Source organism: Pelodiscus sinensis, chromosome 11, assembly GCF_052426305.1.
Source record: "Pelodiscus sinensis isolate ZL-2025 chromosome 11, ASM5242630v1, whole genome shotgun sequence".
Lineage (NCBI taxonomy): Eukaryota > Metazoa > Chordata > Testudines > Trionychidae > Pelodiscus > Pelodiscus sinensis.
This window is the reverse complement of record NC_143062.1, coordinates 53,267,639-53,292,997: the sequence shown is the minus strand read 5'-3', so window position 1 is coordinate 53,292,997 and position 25,359 is coordinate 53,267,639. Positions and strand designations below refer to the sequence as shown.

Sequence of the window (25,359 nt, the reverse complement as noted above, 5' to 3'; positions counted from 1 at the left end):
AGAACGGCCAGACTGGGTCAGACCAAAGGCCCATCTAGCCCAGTATCTTGTCTGCCTACAGTGGTCAATGCCAGATGCCCCAGAGGGAGTGGACAGAACAGGGAATCAAGTAATCCCCCCTTATCACCCATTCCCAGCCTCTGACAAAGGCTAAGGACACCATCCCTGCCCATCCTATGGATGTAATAGTGTAGTCGATTAATCGAAAAGCAAAACCTTATAAGTTAATGTTATAGACTACACGCATTGGTTAATCTGTATCGATGGACCTAACCTCCATGAATTTATCTACCTCTTCCTTGAACCCTGGTACATCCTGGTCTTCACAACCTCCTCTAGCAAAGAGTTCCACAGGCCAACCATGCGCTGTGTGAAGAAAAACTTCTTTTTGTTTGGTTTAAACCTGCTGCCTATTAATTTCATTTGGTAACTCCTAGTTCTTATCTTATGCGAACAACTAAATAACTTTTCCATATTCGCTTTTTCCACACCAGTCATGATTTTATAGACCTCTATCATATCCCCCCTTAGCCTCCCTCTTTTCCAAGCTGAAAAATCCTAGTCTTTTTAATTGGTCTTTATATGGGACCCATTCCAAACTCCTAATTATTTTTGTTGCCCTTTTCTGAACCTTTTCCTATGCCAAGGTATCTTTTTCTGAGATGAGGCGATCACATCTATACACAGTATTCAAGATGTGGGCATACTACGGTTTCATATAAAGGCAGTAAGATATTCTCTGTCTTATTCTCTATTCCTTTTTAATAATTCCTAACATTCTGTTTGCTTTTTTGACTGCTGTGGCACACTGAGTGGATGTTTTCAATGAATTATCCACAATGACTCCAAGATCTCTCCTGCTTCTGATGTACTTAAACATTTTGCTATTACTTTTTTAGTTTTTGGCTAGCTATTCTTCAAATTCCTTTTTGGTGTTTCTTATTATATTTTTACACTTAATTTGACAGTTTGTTATCATCTACTATTTTCCTCATGAGGATTTAACTTCCACTTTTTAAATGATGCCTTTTTATCTCTGTCATAATCAGCAGTGCTGACCAGCACCTGGCGACTAAAGGGTTAACTCTGTACCTAGCGAGGTATCGGGTAGTCAGCCAATAACAACGCAGGTAGGAATTTCAAACTGGAAAAGAGGGGTCTTTCTCTCTGTTCTTTGAGAGGCAGAGTAGTTTCTTCCAAATACTGAAGGAGATGGGAGTAACTTCTCTCTCCAAGAACAGACTTCTTACAAGGTGTAAGTAGGGGAAAGTGTAGGTAGTCCATCAGGATTTGTTGTTTTCCTTGTTTGCGGATGTGGAAATAATGTCTGAGATTTTTAAGTGTTTTTTTTTCCTTTTGTAGCTAAGGTTTTTAGCCCAGGGACTTTCCCTGAGTATCTATATCAATTTGGTGGCTCTTTCCATCTAGCCGCTTAAATATACTTGCAACTGTAGTTTTGTTTTGTTATTAAAGGATTGTTTTATCATCTAATTAATCGGGATTGGTTGATTGTTGTGTCCTTAGGACTCAGCGCCTAGTTACAAGGGCAGAGTCCATTGTTGTCTGTGAATTCCCTCTGTTTTTCCCAACTCCAAGTAAAATGGAGATTGGGGTAGGAGGAGAGTTTTACCTTAGGGAGGAGATTTTCTAAGTGATCTTTGGAATTACTTGGGTGGTGGCAGTGAATTCCCCAAAATTTGGGTATTAGGATTGTGGGGGGAAGTTTTTGTACCAGAGCCTGAAGCGGCAAGGTTTTGGAGTGCTCTTGCAAGCCCCCACTTCTACATTTGCCGTGCCATAGTGGGGAACAGCCTTGACAATCTCTCACTGTTTCTTTTACTTGCTTGCAAAGCCACAGTGGCACTTTTTTGGTGTTCTCTGTTTTTTGATTTGGGGTATACATTTAAGTTGGGCCTCTACTATGGTGTCTTTGAAAAGTTTCCATGCAGCTTGCAGGGATTTTACTTTTGTCACTGTACTTTTTCATTTCTCTTTAACTAACTTCCTCATTTTTGTGTAGTTCCCCTTTCTGATATTAAATGCCACAGTGTTGGGCTGCTGAGGTGATTTTCCCACCACAGGGATATTCAATTTTATTACATTATGGTCACAATTTCCAAGCGGTCCAGTTATATTTACCTCTTGGACCAGATCCTGCGCTCCACTTTAGGACTAAATCAAGAATAGTGTCTCCGCTTGTGGGTTCCAGAACCAGCTGCTCCAAGCAGCAGTCATTTAAGGTATCAAGAAATTTTATCTCTGCATCCCGTCCTGAGGTGACATGTACCCAGTCACTGTGCGAATAGTTGAAATCCCCCACTATTATTAAGTGGGGTTTTTTTAATAGGCTTTGTTTACACTTTCCTCAGTAAAGCACTGCACCACAAAGCTTTCCAGTGCTTTAGGAAAATCATCTCCACAAGGGGCATAGGTCAAATCACTGGGAACCTGTAAACACTGACAAGTTACTACACTGAAACTTGCTGTGCTCAGGGCAGGGTGTTTGTGTTCCCACACTCAACAGAGTAACTTCTCAGTACAGACAAGGCTAAAGTATTCATTTTACTGGCACTAACTGGCTGATTGAAGAGATATATAGTAAACAGCTAATCTCAAAATGATTAATTGTTAGACCATTAAGACTGTTTATGTGAATGCATTCCCTGGATGAGCTCTGAGGAGGAAATGTGTATAGTGAGAAGGGTGGGATCTAGGGATGCAAAAACCCCTTTAATCAGTTAACTGGTTAAACGTATTGTTTGATTGGTTAACCACTTAAACAGGGTGGGTGGTGAGGCCACTCCAGCCTGGCTGGGCTGGAGCACCCCTCCCCACCCCGGCATCCGCTGTGGCGGGGGGCTGCTCTGGAGCACCTCCCTGCCCACAGCGGGCCCTGCCAGGCTGGAGCAGCCTCTTACCCACAGGGGGCAGCTGACTGCTGTAGACTCTGATGGTTAACCGTAACCAGTAAGCATCACCTGACTGGTTAACCATTCATATCCCTAATGGGTTCAGTACTGCAGCAGCATCCAATGTGATGGCACATGCCATGTACACAGGAAACAGAGACTTTAAACAATACAATACTTAGCAAGCCCTTTGGCCCTAAAGAATCAGCTTAGAAATCATGAGACTGGTTCTGTTACCAACTGCTGGTGAAATCTTGCATGAGTCGCTCTCTCAGAGCCTCTGCTTCACTATGTGGACAACAGGGTAACAACTGTGCCTTAGCTCTGACTTAGCCAGTGGTGACAGCGTAACCCCAAGTCATGCAAGCAAATACAGAGGACCCTGTTTTTTTCAGGGTCTCATAACACAATAACCTTACCCACAAGATACAGTCCTACCCTTAATTTGCTCTCTTGTCTTATTGAACCCTGAGGCTAGAAGTAATAGAAGTCCTCATATCAGCCTCATCTACTGGCATTCTGATCCAAGTAGGAGTGCCACTTGTTTTTGAATCATCATGGCTTTTAATAAAATTAAGGAGTTCTGCAATCACAGAATCATAGAAACAAAGAGCTGGCAGAGGCCTCAGGAGATCACCAAGTCCCACCCCCTACCCAAAGTAGGACCAATCCCAACTAAATCAACCCAGCCAGGGCTTTGTCAAGCAGAGACTTAAAAATCTCTAGGGATGGAGATTCCACCACTTCCCTAAGGAACCTATTCCAGTACTTCACCACCCTCCTAGTGAAATAGTTTTTTCTAAATATACAACTGTGACGGGGTGGAGCAACCCCGCCACTCGAGCGAGGCAGACGGGGCCGCCGCGGAGCCGGCAATCAGCGCGGCAGGCCCGAGCGGGGGCGGAGGGACACGTCATCACGCGGCGCCGAGGCGCGCCGGTGATGACGTCGGGAGAGCGACGCCAGGGACGGCAAGGGGAGGGGGGATAAAAGGAGCCGGGGAGGCCAGGGGAAGGGGTGTGGAACCGGCGGGACGGGCGGAACCGGCGGGGCCAGCGGACCCGACTGGGCCAGGAGGACCGGAGCCAGCGCCGACTGGGCAGGAGCCAGCGGCGGCGGGGCAGGAGCCAGCGGCGGCGGGGGTGAGACCTGCGGCAGCCGAGCCAGCCGGAGGAGGGGCCCAAGCGAGGGAGGAACGAGCCACGGGAGCCAGGCAAGGAGGCAGCCAAGGCAGCGGGGAGCCCGCAGAGACAAGCGGGTACCCAAAGCAGTGAGGGTCGGCGGAGTGGAGCAAGACCCAGGGCGGGCTGTGTAACCCGAGAGCAGGGGCGTTTTGGGGTACCGGCCCCCCCTGCTACCACTGAGAGGGCACCTCTCAGTGTCAGGGCCCTGGGTCGGGGTCCGGAGAGAGGGCGGGCCCGGACCCCCCACTCCGCCCGGTGACCCAGAGTCAAGGGGTATCCTGAGCGCGGCCTAGGGGCCAACAGGAGAGGCGGCGGCCCGGACGGGCGGCCTCTTGACAACAACCTAGACCTCCCCCACTGTAATTTGAGACCACTGCTCCTTGTTCTGCCATCCGTCACTACTGTGAACAGCCTTTCTGCGTCCTCTTTGGAACCTCTCTTCAGGAAGTTGAAGGCTGCTCTCAAATCCCCCCTCACTCTTCTCTTCTGCAGACTAAACAAACCCAAATCCCTCAGTCACTCTTCATAGGTCATGTGTTCCAGCCCCCTTATCATTTTGGTCACCCTCCACTGGACCCTCTCCAATACTCCAGATGTGGCCTCACCAGAGCCGAATAAAGGGGAATAATCACTTCTCTGGATCTGCTGGCAATGCTCCTCTTAATGCAACCTAATATGTCATTAGCCTTCTTGGCAACAAGGGCACACAGTTGACTCTTACCCAGCTTCTCATCCACTGTAATCTGCAGGTCCTTTTCTGCAGAACTGCTACTTAGCCATTCGGTCCTCAACCTGTAACAATGTTTGGGATTCTTCCGTCTCAAGTGCAGGACTCTACACTTGTCCTTGTTGAACCTCATTAGATTTCTTGAGGCCCAATCCTCTAATCTGTCCAGGTCACTCTGGACCCTCTTCATGCCCTCCAGGGTATCTACTTCTCCCCCTAGCTTAGTGTCAACTGCGAACTTGCTGAGGGTGCAAACCATCACCTTATCCAGGTCATTAATAAAGATGTTGAACAAAACCGGTTCTAGAACAGATCCTTGGGGCATTCCTCTAGAAACCGACTGCCAACCTGACATTGAGCCGTTGATCACTACCAGTTGGGCCCAACAGTCTATCCAGCTTTCTATCCATCTATATTCCCTTAACTTGCTGGCAAGAATATTGTACAAGACCGTATCAAAAGCTTTGCTAAAGTCAAGGTATATCACATCCACTAACTTTCCCAGATCCACAGAGCCAGTTATCTCACCACAGAAGCTAATCAGATTGGTCAGGCATGACTTGCCCTTCATGAATCCATGTTGACTATTCTTAATCACTTTCCCCTCTTCCAAGTGTTTCAAAATGGATTCCTTGAGGATCCCCTCCATGATTTTTCCAGGGACTGATGTAAGGCTGACTGGTCTGTACTTCCCTGGATTGTCCGTCTTCCCTTATTTAAAGATGGGCACTACATTTGCCTTTTTCCAGTCATCCGGGATCTCCTCCCAATCTCCACGAGTTTTCAAAGATAATGGCCAAAGGGTCTGCAATGACATTTGCCAACTCCCTCAGTACCCTTGGATGCATTAAATCCAGGCCCATCGATTTGTGTATGTTTAGCTTCTCTAAATAGTTCCTAACTTATTCTTTCCCCACCAAGGGCTGTCTACCTCCTTCCCATGCTGCGTTGCCTAGTGCATTTGTCTGGGAGCTGACCTTGTCCGTGAAGACAGAGGCAAAGAAAGAATGGAGTACTTCAGCTTTACCTGCATTTCAGTCACTAGGTTACCTCCCTCATCCAATAATGGCCCCACACCCGATCACCCTCTTATTGCTAACATGCCTGTAGAAACCTTTCTTGTTATCCTTCACATCCCTTGCTAGCTGCAATTCCAATTGCGTTTTTGCCTTCCTGATAACTCCCCTGCATTCTTGAGCAATATATTTATACTCCTCCCTAGTCATCTGTTGAAGTGTCCACTTCTTGTAAGCTTCCTTTTTGTGTTTAAGCTCACCAAGGATGTCCGCACTAAGTCACTCTTATGATCGCTGCTTCCCACCTCCCTCTACTTCCCCTAATACAGTGAACCCTCGTTTATCGCGGTAGATAGGTTCCAAACCCGACCGCGATAGTTGAAAATCCGCGAAGTAGGGACATGTATATTTAACATGTATACAGCGAGCCCTCGCTACTTCGCGGTTCGACCATCGCGGATTCACGTATATACATAATGTAATGAAAAAAGTCCGCGAAGTCGTGAATCCGCGATGGTCGAACCGCGAAGTAGCGAGGGCTCACTGTAGTTCCTCTCTGTCTGTGAGCAGCAGGTCAAGATGCGCATGGCCCCTGGTCAGTTCCTTCAGCACTTGTACCAAGAAGTTATCCCCAACATTCTCCAAAAACTTCCTGGATTGTCTGTGTACTGCTGTATTGGTCTTCCAACAGATGTCAGGGTGATTAAAGTCCCCCATGAGAACTAGGGCCTACGATCTGGAAGCTTCTCTCAGTTGTCGAAAGAAAGCCTCGTCTACCTCATCCACCTGATCCGGTGGTCTATAGCAGACACCAACCACAACATCACCCCTGTTGCTTCCACCTCTAAACTTAACCCATAGACTCTCAACAGGCTTTTCTCCCTCTAAATACTGGAGCTCCGAGCAATCATACTGCTCTCTTACATACAATGCAACTCCTCCTCCTTTTCTCCCCTGTCTGTTCTTCCTGAACAGTTTATACCCTTCCATGACATGCTCCAGTCATGTGAGTCATCCCACCAACTCTCCGTTATTCCAGTAAAATCATAGTTCTTTGACTGGGCCAGCGCTTCTAATTCTTCCTGTTTGTTTCCCAGGCTTCTTGGATTTGTGTAGAAACACCTTAGATAGCCAGCTGATTGCCCTACTTCCTCCATTCGAGTTGGGGTCCTCCTTTGTTGCTTGTTCCTCCTTGTGTTTCTTCCCGGTATCCGACTTCCTCACTTACCTCAGGGCTTTGGTCTCCGTCCCCAATGAACCTAGTTTAAAGCCCTCCTCACTAGGTTTGCAAGCCTGCCTGCGAAGATGCTCTTTCCTCTCTTGGTTAGGTGGATCCCATCTCTTCCTAACAATCCTTGTGCCCGGAACAGAGTCCCATGGTCAAAGAAACCAAAGCCCTCTCTCCGACACCACCTGCACAACCATGCATTTACTTCCTCAATTCACTTCCCTACCCGGACCTTTTCTTTCAACCGGAAGGATGGATAAGAATACCACTTGTGCTTCAAATTCCTTGATCCTTCTTCCCAGCTCTACATAATCTGCTGTCACCTGCTCAAGGTCATTCTTGGCCACATCGTTAGTTCCTACATGGAGAAGCAGGAAGGGGTAGCAAGCCGAAGATTTAATCACTTTCAGATGACTCTCAGTCATATCCTGAATGCGAGCTCCTGGTAAGCAGCACACTTCTCGAGATTGCAGGTCTGGACAGCAGATGGATGACTCAGTCCCGCTTAGGAGGGAGTCCCTGACCTTCACCACCCGTCTTCTTATTTTGGGGGTGGTGGTCGTGGAACTCCCATTCCTAGGACTACACATCCCATTGTCACGTTACTGGATTTTGAGGGGAGCAGCCAGATCACTGCTATGCCCGGGGGAGGGAGGAGGGTTTTTCCCCAAAATTGATACAAAGGGGGCCATGTAAGGTGTCAAACGAAAGCTTTCCTTTTACTGGTTCTGTATATGCTATCCATATACTTATATAGTATCTGGGTGTGGAATTATGAATGTGTATTCTGTGTCAATACTGGAAACTTCTCTGTTTGAGGCTGAGCAATAGGCAAGGAATGCTCAGCCTATAGACATGCTAATGAGCAAAGCTCCTGGAAACAATGGACCTCTGAAGGCCAAAGACACACCTGGCCACTGGCCAAGTGACTCCCTCCAGCTTGGAAGAAGTCGGGGGGGGGGAGAGATATAAATATGCCATGTGGCCGACTCCATCTTGGTCTTCAGCTCAGCTCTTGATCCTAGAGGCAGCCTTGCAAGGAACCACGAGCCGGAAAGAACTGTGGACCCATCCCGACATAGGATGTACACCAAAGACTTTTAAGCCAGTAGTTATAACATCTCTGCTACAAGCCCGCATCGAGAACTGGGAGATTCAATGTATGTAATGTATAATACTTTAACAACCTTACTCTCGTGCTTTTCTTTCTTTTAGTAATAAACTTTTAGATTTTAGATTCTAAAGGATTGGCTCAGCATGATTTGTGGGTAAGATCCAGAGTGTAAACTGATAGGGACCTGTGGCTAGTTTCTTGGGACCAGACAGAACTCGTTTGGGGAAGGTGAGATTGGGTTCTAAAACCACACACCTGTGTGTTAGGCCCGGGGCTGTTTGGGGCACGGAGAGAGCTGGGGTGTCAGAGGGGTTTGCTTGTGAGGCTTCTGGCTAGCCAGGCTTGCAGCTGAAGCGCTCTGTGGGACTGGTTTGTGACCTCTTTGGGAAGTTCTCCAATCTGGGGCTGTATGTAGCCCCTAGTTTGAGCAATTCGCCCTGAGCAGACGCCCTCAGCTGTGCCCAGACCCGGCCCGGTCTGTCACACCCATGCCTTCCGGTAGATGGTGCTCCCTTCTGACTTCTTCCCTGAGAGGTCCCTGACAAAGTGTTCTCCACCGCAGTGCCTGTGGAGAGAGCCTGAAAGCGGTTACTTACCGCTACAAGAATGGGGGATACCTGAGTTGGCCTTCTTCTTCTAAAGGCTACATGCTGCCAATTTTCTTCCTTGTCCTGTACTGCCCTGGCTGGCTGGCTCTTCAGCCTGCTGTGCCTGCAGGATTAAACTCTGCCTTCTATCGAGGAAGTCTTCATCCTCTCTGATGGAACACAGAGTTGATACTTGGACCTCAAATCCTCTAATTTTTGCTTCCAAAATGGTGACCAGCTTGCACTTAGTGCACATGAAATCTCTTCTATCTTCCGGGAGGAAGACAAACATAGCACACACTGTGCAGGTAACAACAGCTGATCTATCACTATCCATACCTGCTTCTGCGAAATTCCTCAGTTGTTGTTAAATGCCTCCTTGAAGGGCAAGAGTGTAGTGAAAAGATTTTAAAGAATGACAAGTGTATCTCACCCCCTTTCCACTCCCCTCCCAAACTCCCTGTTAGCAGCCCCTGTTCACAATCACACAGGGCTACTGGTAATGGATTACATCGTAAGTGGACAGGAAGCTGCATGGGGTCATGCACATATTATTTCACCTACAGGCAACCCTGTCAGACAGATTAGCTGTTCATTAACTAAATTCTGCCCTTAAAAAGGCATTAAATTCTAGACAGTGTAATTGAATTCAAGCTTTACAGGGATCACTGACCCAACCACCCCTGCCTCTACAAGCAAAAAATTTATTTTCTTTGTTCTCTTAATCTTGGGTTTTCTTCCACAGTTTTACCAACATACGTCAACTCTAACCTATATGATCGATCACTCTAACGCATTGTGTATCAAATTCATCCCCGGTACAATGTTAATTTAGGCACTGGAGATTAATTTAGTTTCAGGTTTGGAAATAGGACTGGCTATTTGCAATGATCAGTAGAGGTAAAACAATGGATGCCCCTCTGGCCCCAAACTCCAAGTCCTGAAATATCCCTTACCTGCAGCAATCTGTGTTCCAGAGTAGCCAGTTCTAAGTACTGGGTGTCTTCCCGGGATACTCGATCCAAACGATCCCGAACTTCCTTCAGTTTGATCTGCTGGGCTTCTACGCTCTCACGAGCCTCTCGTACAATCCCTCGGGCTACCATGAACACTTTCTCAGCCTGAAAAGAGATTGTAAATAGGGATGTGCACATATAGTCAAGTAAACAATTAACCAATGAGCCTGAGCTTATCGGTTAGTCCTATCAACTACACACACTCCCCTCCCGCCCACTGCCTCTGTATCAGAAGCAGCAAGGGAGCAGAATTGGGAGCCAGTGCCCACACGGAGCTGGCTTTAAGCAGGCTCCCCAAAAGCACTGATAGAGAAGCAAAAGCACAGAGGGTGAGGGGGGCAGGCGGGAGCCAATATGGATGGGGAAAGAATTAAGCTAGCTCCCCGCATGTATTGGCTCCCACGGACCCACCTGCCCCACATTGCTGCCTCCTACAGAGACAGTGTTGGGGGAAGCCTCTGTCTTCGGGAAGCCCAAGAGGCAGCAGCACAGGATGGCAGGCAGCCGGTCTGCAAGGGGAGCTAGTTTTCAAATGGGCTTCCCATGCAGACCAGCTTCCAACTGCCACCCTGCGCCGCTGCCTCTGATAGAGAGGCAGCAGCAAAGGATGGCAGGTGGCTCTCCAGGAGTGGAGTAATAGCACACTGGCTACTGCTCCCACCCCCAATATTTTATGCAGTTACTTGACTATTCAGTTACATGATATCTAACACTCCTAATTGCAAACAGGTTCCCAATTGTCACTGAGTTCGTCTAAATTGCTGACTTACAGGGATGCAAATCTAGAGAAGGGAAAATTCTCAGTTAACAAGATCCCGAAGACAAACTGCTAGGCTTGAATACATTTAGAATGTTAATTCGTTGGTTCATTTCGAGCAGAGAAGATAGACAGTAGGTCCTTTTCCAAAATTCAGTGAAGGAGTCTCATTTCTACTGGTGAACAGAGTATCTGCAGTCTTTGTGACCTGCGGACCTCAATGCCAACTGGCAGAGGGCACAGCCATGTAGAAGGTTTACAGGGATCCCTTAGAACTGGTATCTACGTGCTAGCTGAAAGAGTGTCGTGTGAGATCTTTACCGAAAGCTGTGTTTCACAATTATGATGAAGACGAGTGTAAGTGCATGTAAAGTGCTGGGTATATATTGAAAACTATGCTCTAAAGGTGTGCCATGCCATTTTGGCCTGGTCACCAGAATGAGAGAAAACAGATTTCTTCGGACAAGAGATTAGGGATGTGAACGACTAGTCGACTATCGGATAAGCATTTGCTTATCCGATAGTTGACAGACTAGTCGCTCCCCCCCTCCCCCCGTTGCTTCCTCTATCAGAAAGAGGCAGAAGGGAGGGGGGAGGGGGGAGGAGGGAGTGCTTCAAAGCAGCTCCACCACTTTGAAATGCTGCATGCAGCCTATGGCCAGCTGGAATCCTGGGCTGCACATGGCTTTGTCAAAGTGGAAATGTTGCATGGAGCCCATGTTCAGCAGAGGAGTCCCAGCTGACCCCAAGCTCCACATGGTTCTGCCACTTTGAAACGCTGTGTGAATCTTGATGGTGGCCGATCCTGGGCTCCATGCGGTGCTGCCACTTTGAAATGCTGCAGAGAACACGAGACCAGCAGGGGACTATTTGAAAACCCACAGCGTTTTCGCCTTTGAAGTGTAGCAACAGTCCTGAGGCTGTTGCTACACTTCAAAGGCAACAGCACCCTTATCGACTAATCGAATAGTCGAAGCAAATTGCATCGACTATTTGATTACCAAAATAATCAAAATTTTACATCCCTACAGGAGACAGTTATCTGATTACATGTAAATGGAGTATTACATGGTTCACAATGGGTGCCCATTTATGTTCTTGAGAGTGAATTTAAAGAAGAAATAAACTATCAGGAAGTCCTGTTTACAAGTGAAGATAATGGATTTTTGAACGACTATAACTGTAACTATCGGTATAGAGCTACACTCTGCATTGTTTACGGAAGAGAAAAGAGGAGAGCCCTGCAGAGCAGGATGAGAGCTCCCAGCTGCAAACCACAGTTGGACAGGATTAAGTTCTAAAATGAATCGTATGATTTTGTGTAATACCTTGTTTTCAATATGTCCATCTACTTGCTATTACCTGAATCTTTGCTTGTTGTTAAATAAACATCTTGTTTTTATTAAAAGCATGTTTAAGTGCTATGTTTTCCTGCGGTAAAATGAGTAGTACATCAGCCAGTCCAGTTCCGTTGGGAGAAGGGGATCTGTTCATTCTGGAAGCACCCAGTGGAACAGAGCTGGGCACTCCATAGGGATATGTGGAGGACTTGAGGGCTGGAGTGTACCTCTGATTAACCTGTAGAGACAGTGGGCCTGCAGAGCTCTGGAAGGCAGTATCTGTATAACTACAGGTTGGTGGTGTTGGGGAACTGAACCACAGCAAGCACAGACAAGATTTCTAGGTGACGGCAAGATGACTCAGAATCCTGGGTGCCCTGGAGAAGTGTCACTATTTTCCTTTCTATTTCACAGCTAGAACATATGTTTTAACAAAACAGCTTATCACTTGCTGCATGCCACACTGCTCCTGTATCGTAACTGTACACAGGATTACCTCTGTCACTTTTCCTTGAGCCTCTCGAACTTCAATAAGACCAACAAACTCTTCATATCTATCCCACCAACTTTTCATTGTTGTAGAAATTCTTCTGAGGGAGTTTCTTCCCCAAAATTTCCCTAATTCTGTCATCCGATGAAAAAGCATCATGGCCATTTCCGTTGCAGTCTCAGTGTCAGGCTTCTTAGGTGCTGGTGAACAATAAGCTCTCCTTATATGTAAATTTGTTCTTTGGCTCCTTGGGATAAATGAATGGCGGTACTGCATGCCATACCACACTGAGGATATGGCACCATTACACCTCATGGGATCTAAATCTTGAATCCAATCACTTATTAAAATGACTGCAAGAATAAAGAAACAAAGAAAAAATTAAATGAAAAGGAAATTAATACCTCTTCAATCTAATTTATATAAAGCTGTAAAAAGACGCATATGTGCTTTTTAAAAAAACAAGAACTTAACACTAATGATGGCTTCACGACCATTAATTACCTAGACTACATGTGGATATCTTCTATGACACAGGTGGGAAACCTAATGCATGGGGGCTGAATGTGGCCCCTAACCTAGCTTGGATCTGGCCCCTGAGGTTCAGGGCACCCCCCCAATCCTAAGCCTGGAACTGCAGCCCCACCGTCGCCCCACAGTGGGGCTGGAACACACAAAATCTACTAGCCTAGGCCCTCCAAGGCTTTGATGTGTGAGAGGAATGCCTTTTTCCTTCTCAGTCAGGGCCCATGTCAGAAAGGGTTAGTTTGTTTTGGTGTTTTTTTGCTTCTCATTTGTGTGCAGCCCCCAACTGCTATTTCTGTGGGTCAGTTGCCCCAGACCCAAAAAAGGTCCCCCCGGTTTACATATCATGTTTTTAATCAAAATGTCTATGTATGACAATTCTGCTTCTTGCAAGAATTTCCCTCATGCCTCCTGATTACTAATTCACTCAAGGGACCTTGAAGAGTGGACTTAGGCAAAATTGGTACAATTGCCTCAAAGAAGCAAGTACATACACACCCCTAAGAAATTAAGTGCTGAGGTGAAGACAGACAAATGCACAAGGGCCAGAGGTAAAACAGTGCCAAAATTTAGTATTCAACTTAGGGTTGCTTTCTCAAATAGGCTAGAAAGGCGCATACATTTTTCCAACGCCCCTTCCACAACTATGTGTCCTATCAGTGTGAAACTCAATATTCATTTCTTTGCCTTTTAAAATTGTTTTATTTCACTCTACGATTTTAAATTAGAAATGTTGACCAAAACTTTAAAAAACACTGACTCACTACAGAAAACTTGGTATCAAGTTGGGTCCCAAGTTCATCTAGTACAACAAGCAGTTAAATAGAATTTAGGGTTCAAAAAAAGAGAGTCACCCTAGGAAATTAATACAAGCTTTCAGTATGGAACTGTGATACGCTGCCACACAAACACACTTCATTTAATTAACTTAAGAGCAGGGGTTTGGAGCGGAGCCTGGAGCTGGAGTGTGGAGCAGTGGAGCTGCAGGTTTTTGCCTGGAGCTGGAGTGGAGCCAGAGCACAGAAAATCTTGACTGCTCCACTACTCCAGTTTTCTTTTTTTTCCAATCCAAAATGAATATTTTAGCAAGAAAGTCCTAAACGTGCCAAAAAGTTTCAGATTGCATAACAACTGATATTAACATCTACTTTACCATTTTATGTCATATGTCTCAGTTATTCTCTCTTCGGCTGAAATCAAGATTTAATGTACAGATACAAAATTACAAAGTTTTTTGGAGATATGTTTTATTAAAGAATCAGATAATTATCAGAATCTGGAAAAACTGCAGACTGATCCCACCCTTGTGCCAAGATTAGGCGAGTATGTACTTGCGTAGATTAGATAGTTAGATTTAGTATGTGTTTATTTTCAACTTGGTAACGTGTAGCCTCGTTACTTCCCAACGATTAATGTTGTAGAACAGCGATAGCACGTACTAATGCTACGGCATATACCAAATTTCATTGATATATCTATATTAAAGCGTTTTTGAGATATTAGAGACTTGGAAAATATTTCAAATATTTTTACCGCAAAATGTCATAAGAAAAACTAACTTGCAATTTATAAATAAAAATTTACATTATGTATATTAAAAATACTTCATTACAACTGCAAAAAACATGTTCAAATATTAAAATATACTTTAATAATAGTTTTGTGTGAAAAGAAAATGGGATCATTTTTGTCCAGAAAAATCCAAAATAAATTCGAAGTACCTTAAGTGGTTAAGATATCACAAGCAGGGACATTATAACAAATGTAATGCTTTTGTTCATTGCTTTTCGAAGATCATAACAAGAAAAATTTGGATGCGGTAGCAGCACAAGAAGATTTGGCTATGGCTTCAACAACAACAACAAAAAAATCAAATCTGCCCCGCATGATTGATAGCCAATTTATGGAATAGGATCTCAACGATGTCTTTACTTTTGAATTTGAAAAGCCCAAATTTGGGCTTTTGGGAAAAACAAAGAAGAAACTGGCAATGTGCACGGTGGAAAAGGAAGTGAATGGCGAGCTCAAACCATGTAGCTTCAAGACAAGTGAAGAAAGTGCCGTGAAAAGTTTCAACCTTTGGTGGCATGTAAAACGTAACCATCCTGAAAACTATGCGGCTCGTGTTACAAAAAAGGACCAGGAAGATGAGGCAAAATAGAAACCTGATGTGGCTAAAAGACGTTCATCTGGCTCTTTGAAACTGCTGGAGAAAAGATTTTTTGCAGAGCTTCATCTGAAAAGAAACCCAAAATTGAGCAAACAAAACTTGACTTATGTTTGAAGTCCTCAAAGGTTACAGTCACCATGGATGCCAATACTTTCCATGAAGGGCTGATGGAAATAGATTGCTTGAGTTCAACACCACTCACTACCTTCTGGCTACAGAACAAAGGATTCCAAAAAATTTCAGATGAAATAGGTCGGCAGCATAACATTTCAATGGGGCACGATGCAGTTCGTCATTTAGTTGTCAGGACAGCTGAGTCTGGTCGCGAAGAGCTCAAGAAAACTTTGGAGCAAAAACTGTGCTACCTGAAAATGGATGCGGCAACCTGTGGAAACAGAAATTTGCTTGCAATCAATGCTCAGTACTACGAAGAAGGAAAAGATAAAGCTGTGGTAAAAACTTTGGACATAATCGACACTGAAGGACATCACAATTCTTTCTATGTGAAAAGTCAAGTAAAAGCTATTTTAGAAAAATTTGGGATCAGTGAAATGCAAGTGCTGAGCATCTACGTTAACAATGCAGCAAACATGACGTGTGCCGTCAAAAATTTCAGTGAGGACAATGAAACCATTTCTACCTCTGAGAACAGGGATGTGGACAGAACTGAAGCTATTTTGCCTGATGAAGGAACTAAGGGAATAGATGAAATCGAACTCAACATGGATGCTGCTGCGCAATGGGTTAATGACCCTAGCCTCATACTTCCAACATGGCTTCACGAGGACGACTCAAAAGCACAACTGATGAGGTGTGGTATTCACATTTCAGTTGGCAATCTGGGATGGACTGAACAAAGAGCCAGCGAAGAAATTTCTGGCAAAAATTTGACACGTCATTGTCAAACTATGAACCCCAAGTGTTCAAAGTGTTCTGCTTGATCTATATGGGGTAACTCAATCATTGGATACTGTGACTCACTGGGGTTCAACATTTGCGATGATTGATCGGCTTCTTGTTTTTCAATCTTACTGTGAACAAGTGGCTGCTGCTGGAACAAGAGAACTCAAGTTAACAAAAGCTGAATGGGACGAAGTGAAGAACCTGTGAGACCTCTTGGCAAAGCCAAACCAAACAACTGTGAATCTTCAAACTGTCGATGTAACCCTGGGAGTTTTAATGAAGGAATGGTGAAAACTGTCAACATACTTGCAAGAAAATGGTGGACAAATTGCAGAAGGAATTCTATCCTCCATGCAGAAATACGAAGAGAAGCTTTTTGACAATATTCATTTCCTTGCTGGAGTTTATGTTGACCCACGGTATCAGATTCTTCTTACCTCAAGGGAAATACCAAAGGCAAAGGAAGGACTCCTTGATATTGCTCGACGACTCGAAAAACAAAATCTATTGCTACATTTGAACTTGGTAAAAGAGACTGAAGAAAACGAACACAACAAAAGGAGTCATCAACAATCGAATTTGCGATTTCAGAAAGTTCACATCTTTCAGAAATAGCAGGCTGTTCTCAAACTTCTGTCTCCACTCTGATCTTGTTCAAGCGTCCATCCCTGAGACGTCTTCAACCATCACAGGGAAATGGAGATAATTAAAGCACCAATTCTTCAGATGATGACTTCAAAAAGGAATTGAATAAACAAGAAAGACGCCAGCGAGAATTCATAATTGTAATAAAGCATTATTCGAGAGAAACATTCGGGAAGATTGTGAGGTGATGGAATCTATTGGTAGGCTAAAAGTTAAGTCTGTTTTTGAGGCCATTCACAGCTACCCACACCGCATTCAGGCTGCCTGTAGAATTGCTTCGAGCACGCCAACAACTCAAGCTAGGGTACAGCGACTGTTTTTGGCTTTAAAGTTAATTTTAAATGATCTGCGGCAGGCTATGAAAGACGACTTGATTGCTGCAAGAATTTTTTACAGATTTAATTATGAATTATTCTAGACCGTATCATTGTTGATGAAATTTAAATTGTTTTAAAATACTGAATAAAAATAATGTTTTTTCAAAATTACAGTATGCACCTTTTTATTTAGTTAAAAATTAATTGAGTCGGAGCATGGAGCGGAGTCAGAACAGAGCTGGAGCAGTCACTATTGGTGCTGAAGCGGAGCAATTAAAAAAATTTGATTGCTCCAAATCCCTGCTTAAGAGTTAAGATTTTTTTTTTCAAATATATTTCCTCACACCAGCACAAAAACTAGTCAGACATTTCATAGAATACTAGAACTGGAAGGGACCTCAAGAGATCAAGTCCAGTCCTCTGCCCTCAGCGCAGGACCAAGCACATAGAACCATAGAATCAGAGAACCATAGACCTGGAAGAGACCTAAGAAGGTCATCAAGTCCAGCACCCTGCTCTAGGCAGGACCAATTCCAACTAAATCAACCCGGCCAGGGCTTTGTCAAGCCGAGACTTAAATACTTCTGGGGATGGAAACTCCACTACTTCCCTAGGTAACCCATTCCAGTGCTTCACCACCCTCCTAGTGAAAGTTTTTTCTAATATCCAACCTGGACCACTCCCACCACAACTTGAGACCATTGCTCCTTGTTCTGCCATCTGTCACTACTGAGAACAGCCTCTCTCCATCCTCTTTGGAACCTCTCTTCAGGAAGTTGAAGACTGCTATCAAATCCCCACTCACTCTTCTGCAGCTTCTGCAGACTAAACAGACCCAACTTCCTCAGCCTCTCCTCATAAGTCATATGCTCCAGCCCCCTAATCATTTGGTTGCCCTCCGCTGGACACTCTCCAATGCATCCACATCCTTTTTGTAGTGGGGGGCCCAGAACTGGACACAATACTCCAGATGTGGCCTCGCTGAAGCTGAATAAAGGGGAATAATGACATCTCTGGATCTACTGGCAATGCTCCTCTTAATGCAACCTAATATGCCATTAGCCTTCTTGGCTACAAGGGCACACTGTTGACTCTCATCCAGCTTGTCATCCACTGTAACCCCCAGGTCCTTTTCTGCAGAACTACTACTTAACCAGTTGGTCCCCAGCTTGTAACTGTGCTTGGGAGTCTTCCATCCCAAGTGCAGGACTCTGCACTTGTCCTTGTTGAACCTCACAGATTTCTTGTGGCCCAATCCTCCAATTTGTCTAAGTCATCTCTGCCCTCAAGTGTATCTACTTCTCCCCCTAGCTTAGTGTCATCCGCAAACTTGCTGAGGGTGCAATCCATCCCCTCATCCAGGTCATTAATAAAGATATTGAACAAAACCGGTCGTAGAACCGAACCTAGCACCATCTAGATCATCCCTGATAAGATGACTATCAAGCCTGCTGTTAAATATCTCAGGTGATGGAGATTCTACAACCTCCCTAGGCAATTTATTCCAGTATTTAACCACTCTGACAATTAGGAAGTATTTCCTAGAGTACATCTACACTGCATGGCTATTTCGGGAAGCAACTGTCTCTCTAAATCTCTCATGTTAGAGATTTCTGATGCTTATCGTCGTCTTCTTGGTTATGTCTGTGATGTTGTCTGTCTCCTTGCAATTGTATTTGATGCTCTCGTCCAGTTTTCATGGCCTAGTTATTTATCTAATGTTCTCTCCACAATACCAATCTCTTTTCGCATTTGGGAGACATTTCCATTGCATACAGATTGTGTTGCACATATAGGCTTGCTCCTGCCTTTTGCACACAGGAATTTCACACTGACTTTCTTTAGACTGCCATTCAGCCATTGCTGAGGCAAATTGTTAACTGGCATCACATAGGCTGCGGTGGGGAACCTAAGTCCCGGGGGCTGGACGCGGCCCCCAACTCGCCTAGATCCAGACCCTTGAGGCTCAAGTCTCCAGGAGCCTCTGTTAGCACTCCAGCATTCCTGCCATCCCCCCACGGGGCTAACACACTCCAAATCTAGTTGCTTGGGTCCCCCTACCCTCTGGTGTGTGAGGGGAATGTGGGGAGGAGCTTTCTTCTTTCCAGTCGGGGAACATGTTAGTGAGGGGTTTTTGTTTTTTTGCTTCTCACTTGTGTGTGGCCCTCAACTGATTTTTCTGAAGGTCAGCAGCCCCTATCCCAAAAAAGTTCCCCACTCCTATTTATATTTATTTCCTATTTAGGTATATTATGTTGGTTTTGAATTGTACAATCTCACTCAACATCTGCAGGAAGGAGAACTGAACGAGAAACTTTTAAAGTAGGAGACTCAGAGGGGGACGTGATAGCCTGTAACTTAAAAAAGAAGCGGTCCTGTAGCACCTTAGAGATTAAAAATATTTTCTACTCTCTCCACACACACACACACACACACACACACTTGTTTGTGTTCCCCATTTCCCCCACTCTTCTGTAAACCAGGCCTCCATTCTAACATCTTCTAAAACAAAGGGCTCTGTATTTGCACCATTTCTCCTCTCCCTTTTTACCAGGGTTGCCCTTTCTTCCACCACATGCCAGAGCTTTCTGTGCAATCACACACAGACAGGGAAATGCTACAGAGCTCACATTTGCTGCCTGGCACTTGGTAAACACCAGGGTAAAAGGTTAAGGTGGAATCCAACATGACAAGAAAGAGACAAGGATGTGTGTCTGTGGCCAACAAGGATAGGACGAGGAAGAATTCTATGCAGCTGTTTCCAATTGATACCAGATCCTCACAGGAGAAATTACAGAAGATACCTCCTCTGACATAGATAATCCAAGAGAATGCAGAGATGCACTGGAGACACGTTGGGATGGCAGCTCAGAGCAGGCTGTAAGAAAAATCAAGCTTGTCCCCAAAGATTTCTACAACTCTCTAAGGAAGACTGGTGATCCTTACTGAGAACTGAGTACAGGCAGTCCCCGGGTTACGTACAAGATAGGGACTGTAGGTTTGTTCTTAAGTTGAATCTGTATGTAAGTCGGAACTGGCGTCCAGATTCAGCCACTGCTGAAACTGATCAGTTTCAACAGCGGCTGAATCTGGATGCCAGTTCTGACTTACATACAGATTCAACTTAAGAACGCCAGGCATCCCCAAGTCAGCTGCTGCTGAAACTGATCAGCGGCTGATTCCAGGAAGCCCAGGGCAGAGGCTTCCTGTAGTCAGCCACTGGTCAGTTTCAGCAGCGGCTGACTTGGGGACGCCTGGGGCAGAGCAGCTGGGGTGCTGCTGGGTTGGTCCAGTAGCGCCGCCGCTCCTCGGCGCTACTGGACCAACCCAGCAGCACCCCAGCTGCTCTGCCCCAGGCGTCCTGATTCAGCCACTGCTGAAACTGATCAGCAGTGGCTGAATCAGGACGCCTGGGGCAGAGCAGCTGGGGTGCTGCCGGGTTGGTCCAGTAGCACCCAGAGCGGCGCTACGGGACCAACCAGCAGCGCCCCAGCTGCTGTACCACAGGCGTCCGGAGCAAAGCCGCAGAGCACGGGGGCAGCGGGACAGCCCAGACGCGACATGGCTGTCCTGCTGTCCTGCTGCCCTTGGGCTCCGCGGCTTTACTCTGCTTTGCTCCCCATCTCCCTGGTCTGCAGACCAGGGGGACGGGGAGCAAAGCGGCGGAACACGCGGGCAGCGGACAGCCCAGACGCGTCTTCCACGTGTTCCGTCGCTTTGCCCGCTTGTTCCGCCTGCAGACCAGGGAGATGGGGAGCAAAGCAGAGTAAAGCCAAGGGGCTGTCGGCTGCCCGCGTGCTCCGCCGCTTTCCTTCCTCTCCCTGGTCTGCTGGAGACCAGGGAGATGGGCCCCGTTCGTAACTGCGGAGCCGACGTAAGTCGGATCCGCGTAACTCGGGGACTGCCTGTACTCGCAAACTGGATAGGTTTGGGAGTCGACTGGGAAGGGTTCCACCGACAATGAGCACCCCCAACCCCTGCCCATCCATCTAAACCTCTCTCTGCACCCCCACTCCCAACTAACCCTCTCTCCATGACCCCGCCCAACTAACCCTCTCTCCATGCCCTCATCCAGCCCTCCCTCTGCCCCCCAACTAACCCTCTCTCTGTGACCCCGCCCCCCAACTAACCCTCTCTCCGTGACCGCGCCCCCCAACTAACCCTCTCTCCATGCCCTCATCCAACCCTCCCTCTGCCCCCCAACTAACCCTCTCTCCGTGACCCCGCCCCCCAACTAACCCTCTCTCCGTGACCCCGCCCCCCAACTAACCCTCTCTCCATGCCCTCATCCAACCCTCCCTCTGCCCCCAACTAACCCTCTCTCCATGACCCCGCCCCCCAACTAACCCTCTCTCCATGCCCTCATCCAACCTTCCCTCTGCCCCCAACTAACCCTCTCTCCGTGACCCCGCCCCCCAACTAACCCTCTCTCCATGACCCCGCCCCCCAACTAACCCTCTCTCCATGCCCCCATCCAACCCTCCCTCTGCCCCCCAACTAACCCTCTCTCCGTGACCCCGCCCCCCAACTAACCCTCTCTCCGTGACCCCGCCCCCAACTAACCCTCTCTCCATGCCCTCATCCAACCCTCCCTCTGCCCCCCCTCCCTCTGCCCCCCAACTAACCCTCTCTCCGTGACCCCGCCCCCCAACTAACCCTCTCTCCGTGACCCCGCCCCCCAACTAACCCTCTCTCCATGCCCTCATCCAACCCTCCCTCTGCCCCCCAACTAACCCTCTCTCCGTGACCCCGCCCCCCAACTAACCCTCTCTCCGTGACCCCGCCCCCCAACTAACCCTCTCTCCATGCCCTCATCCAACCCTCCCTCTGCCCCCAACTAACCCTCTCTCCATGCCCTCATCCAACCTTCCCTCTGCCCCCAACTAACCCTCTCTCCGTGACCCCGCCCCCCAACTAACCCTCTCTCCATGACCCCGCCCCCAACTAACCCTCTCTCCATGCCCTCATCCAACCCTCCCTCTGCCCCCAACTAACCCTCTCTCCATGCCCTCATCCAACCTTCCCTCTGCCCCCAACTAACCCTCTCTCCGTGACCCCGCCCCCCAACTAACCCTCTCTCCATGACCCCGCCCCCAACTAACCCTCTCTCCATGCCCACATCCAACCCTCCCTCTGCCCCCAACTAACCCTCTCTCCGTGCCCTCATCCAACCCTCCCTCTGCCCCCCAACTAACCCTCTCTCCATGACCCCGCCCCCCAACTAACCCTCTCTCCATGCCCTCATCCAACCCTCCCTCTGCCCCCCAACTAACCCTCTCTCCATGCCCTCATCCAACCCTCCCTCTGCCCCCCAACTAACCCTCTCTCCATGACCCCGCCCCCCAACTAACCCTCTCTCCGTGACCCTGCCCAACTAACCCTCTGTCCGTGCCCTCATCCAACCCTCCCTCTGCCCCCAACTAACCCTCTCCCGTGCCCTCATCCAACCCTCCCTCTGCCCCCAACTAACCCTCTCTCCGTGACCCCGCCCCCCAACTAACCCTCTCTCCATGACCCCGCCCCCCAACTAACCCTCTCTCCGTGACCCTGCCCAACTAACCCTCTCTCCGTGCCCTCATCCAACCCTCCCTCTGCCCCCAACTAACCCTCTCTCCGTGACCCCGCCCCCCAACTAACCCTCTCTCCATGCCCTCATCCAACCCTCCCTCTGCCCCCCAACTAACCCTCTCTCCATGCCCTCATCCAACCCTCCCTCTGCCCCCAACTAACCCTCTCTCCGTGACCCCGCCCCCCAACTAACCATCTCTCCGTGACCCCGCCCCCCAACTAACCCTCTCTCCGTGACCCCGCCCCCAACTAACCCTCTCTCCATGCCCTCATCCAACCCTCCCTCTGCCCCCCAACTAAACCTCTCTCCATGACCCCGCCCCCCAACTAACCCTCTCTCCGTGACCCCGCCCAACTAACCCTCTCTCCATGCCCTCATCCAACCCTCCCTCTGCCCCCAACTAACCCTCTCTCCATGACCCCGCCCCCCAACTAACCCTCTCTCCATGCCCCCATCCAACCCTCCCTCTGCCCCCCAACTAACCCTCTCTCCATGCCCCCATCCAACCCTCCCTCTGCCCCCCAACTAACCCTCTCTCCATGACCCCGCCCCCAACTAACCCTCTCTCCATGACCCCGCCCCCCAACTAACCCTCTCTCCATGCTCTCATCCAACCCTCCCTCTGCCCCCCAACTAACCCTCTCTCCATGACCCCGCCCCCCAACTAACCCTCTCTCCATGCCCTCATCCAACCCTCCCTCTGCCCCCCAACTAACCCTCTCTCCATGCCCCCATCCAACCCTCCCTCTGCCCCCCAACTAACCCTCTCTCCATGACCCCGCCCCCAACTAACCCTCTCTCCGTGACCCCGCCCCCAACTAACCCTCTCTCTGTGACCCCGCCCCCAACTAACCCTCTCTCCATGACCCCGCCCCCAACTAACCCTCTCTCCATGACCCCGCCCAACTAACCCTCTCTCCGTGACCCCGCCCCCAACTAACCCTCTCTCCATGCCCTCATCCAACCCTCCCTCTGCCCCCAACTAACCCTCTCTCCGTGACCCCGCCCCCCAACTAACCCTCTCTCCGTGACCCCGCCCCCCAACTAACCCTCTCTCCATGCCCTCATCCAACCCATGACCCCGCCCCCCAACTAACCCTCTCTCCGTGACCCCGCCCCCCAACTAACCCTCTCTCCATGCCCTCATCCAACCCTCCCTCTGCCCCCCAACTAACCCTCTCTCCGTGACCCCGCCCCCCAACTAACCCTCTCTCCGTGACCCCGCCCCCCAACTAACCCTCTCTCCATGCCCTCATCCAACCCTCCCTCTGCCCCCAACTAACCCTCTCTCCATGCCCTCATCCAACCTTCCCTCTGCCCCCAACTAACCCTCTCTCCGTGACCCCGCCCCCCAACTAACCCTCTCTCCATGACCCCGCCCCCAACTAACCCTCTCTCCATGCCCACATCCAACCCAACCTCTGCCCCACAACTAACCCTCTCTCCGTGACCCCGCCCCCCAACTAATCCTCTCTCCATGACCCCGCCCCCCTACTAACCCTCTCTCCATGCCCTCATCCAACCCTCCCTCTGCCCCCAACTAACCCTCTCTCCGTGCCCTCATCCAACCCTCCCTCTGCCCCCCAACTAACCCTCTCTCCATGACCCCGCCCCCCAACTAACCCTCTCTCCATGCCCTCATCCAACCCTCCCTCTGCCCCCCAACTAACCCTCTCTCCATGCCCTCATCCAACCCTCCCTCTGCCCCCCAACTAACCCTCTCTCCATGACCCCGCCCCCCAACTAACCCTCTCTCCGTGACCCTGCCCAACTAACCCTCTGTCCGTGCCCTCATCCAACCCTCCCTCTGCCCCCAACTAACCCTCTCCCGTGCCCTCATCCAACCCTCCCTCTGCCCCCAACTAACCCTCTCTCCGTGACCCCGCCCCCCAACTAACCCTCTCTCCATGACCCCGCCCCCCAACTAACCCTCTCTCCGTGACCCTGACCCCGCCCCCCAACTAACCCTCTCTCCGTGACCCCGCCCCCAACTAACCCTCTCTCCATGCCCTCATCCAACCCTCCCTCTGCCCCCCCTCCCTCTGCCCCCCAACTAACCCTCTCTCCGTGACCCCGCCCAACTAACCCTCTCTCCATGCCCTCATCCAACCCTCCCTCTGCCCCCAACTAACCCTCTCTCCATGACCCCGCCCCCCAACTAACCCTCTCTCCATGCCCCCATCCAACCCTCCCTCTGCCCCCCAACTAACCCTCTCTCCATGCCCCCATCCAACCCTCCCTCTGCCCCCCAACTAACCCTCTCTCCATGACCCCGCCCCCAACTAACCCTCTCTCCATGACCCCGCCCCCAACTAACCCTCTCTCCATGACCCCGCCCCCAACTAACCCTCTCTCCATGACCCCGCCCCCAACTAACCCTCTCTCCATGCCCTCATCCAACCCTCCCTCTGCCCCCCAACTAACCCTCTCTCCATGCCCCCATCCAACCCTCCCTCTGCCCCCAACTAACCCTCTCTCCATGACCCCGCCCCCAACTAACCCTCTCTCCGTGACCCCGCCCCCAACTAACCCTCTCTCCATGACCCCGCCCCCAACTAACCCTCTCTCCGTGACCCCGCCCCCCAACTAACCCTCTCTCCATGCCCTCATCCAACCCTCCCTCTGCCCCCAACTAACCCTCTCTCCGTGACCCCGCCCCCCAACTAACCCTCTCTCCGTGACCCCGCCCCCCAACTAACCCTCTCTCCGTGCTCCCTCCCGCCCCTACCGGTCTCGGCCTCGGCGCGCGGCTCAGCTCGGACGCGGGAGACTCGGGCACGCGCAAAGCTGACCGCTCTGTGGGGGGCGGGGGCGGAGTCTGAAGCGTCCGGTCCAGAGACTCTCAGGGCAGCCGCAAAAGCC

The 25,359-nt window shown here is 49.0% G+C and overlaps 1 protein-coding gene and 1 pseudogene across 5 annotated transcripts in view; one reads left to right on the top strand and one right to left on the bottom strand.

Moving 5' to 3' along the window:
- The window catches only part of CCDC51 (coiled-coil domain containing 51), a 48,946-nt gene that overhangs the window by 23,298 nt on the left and 289 nt on the right, over positions 1 to 25,359 (bottom strand). Inside the window, exons 1-4 of one of the 5 annotated variants that reach the window (XM_089781353.1) lie at positions 25,226 to 25,354; positions 19,733 to 19,806; positions 12,375 to 12,721; positions 9,722 to 9,886 (exon numbers count right to left, since the gene is read on the bottom strand). In XM_089781353.1, coding sequence (XP_089637479.1) covers positions 9,722 to 9,886; positions 12,375 to 12,683 — 474 coding nt within the window. In that variant the 5' untranslated portion in view covers positions 12,684 to 12,721; positions 19,733 to 19,806; positions 25,226 to 25,354. Of the gene's footprint in view, positions 1 to 9,721; positions 9,887 to 12,374; positions 12,722 to 19,732; positions 19,807 to 25,196; positions 25,358 to 25,359 lie in introns of those variants that run through there. The other 4 variants (XM_075916671.2, XM_089781352.1, XM_089781351.1 and 1 more) reach the window with 4 other exon arrangements.
- LOC149523834 (uncharacterized) lies at positions 14,219 to 17,029 on the top strand (annotated as a pseudogene).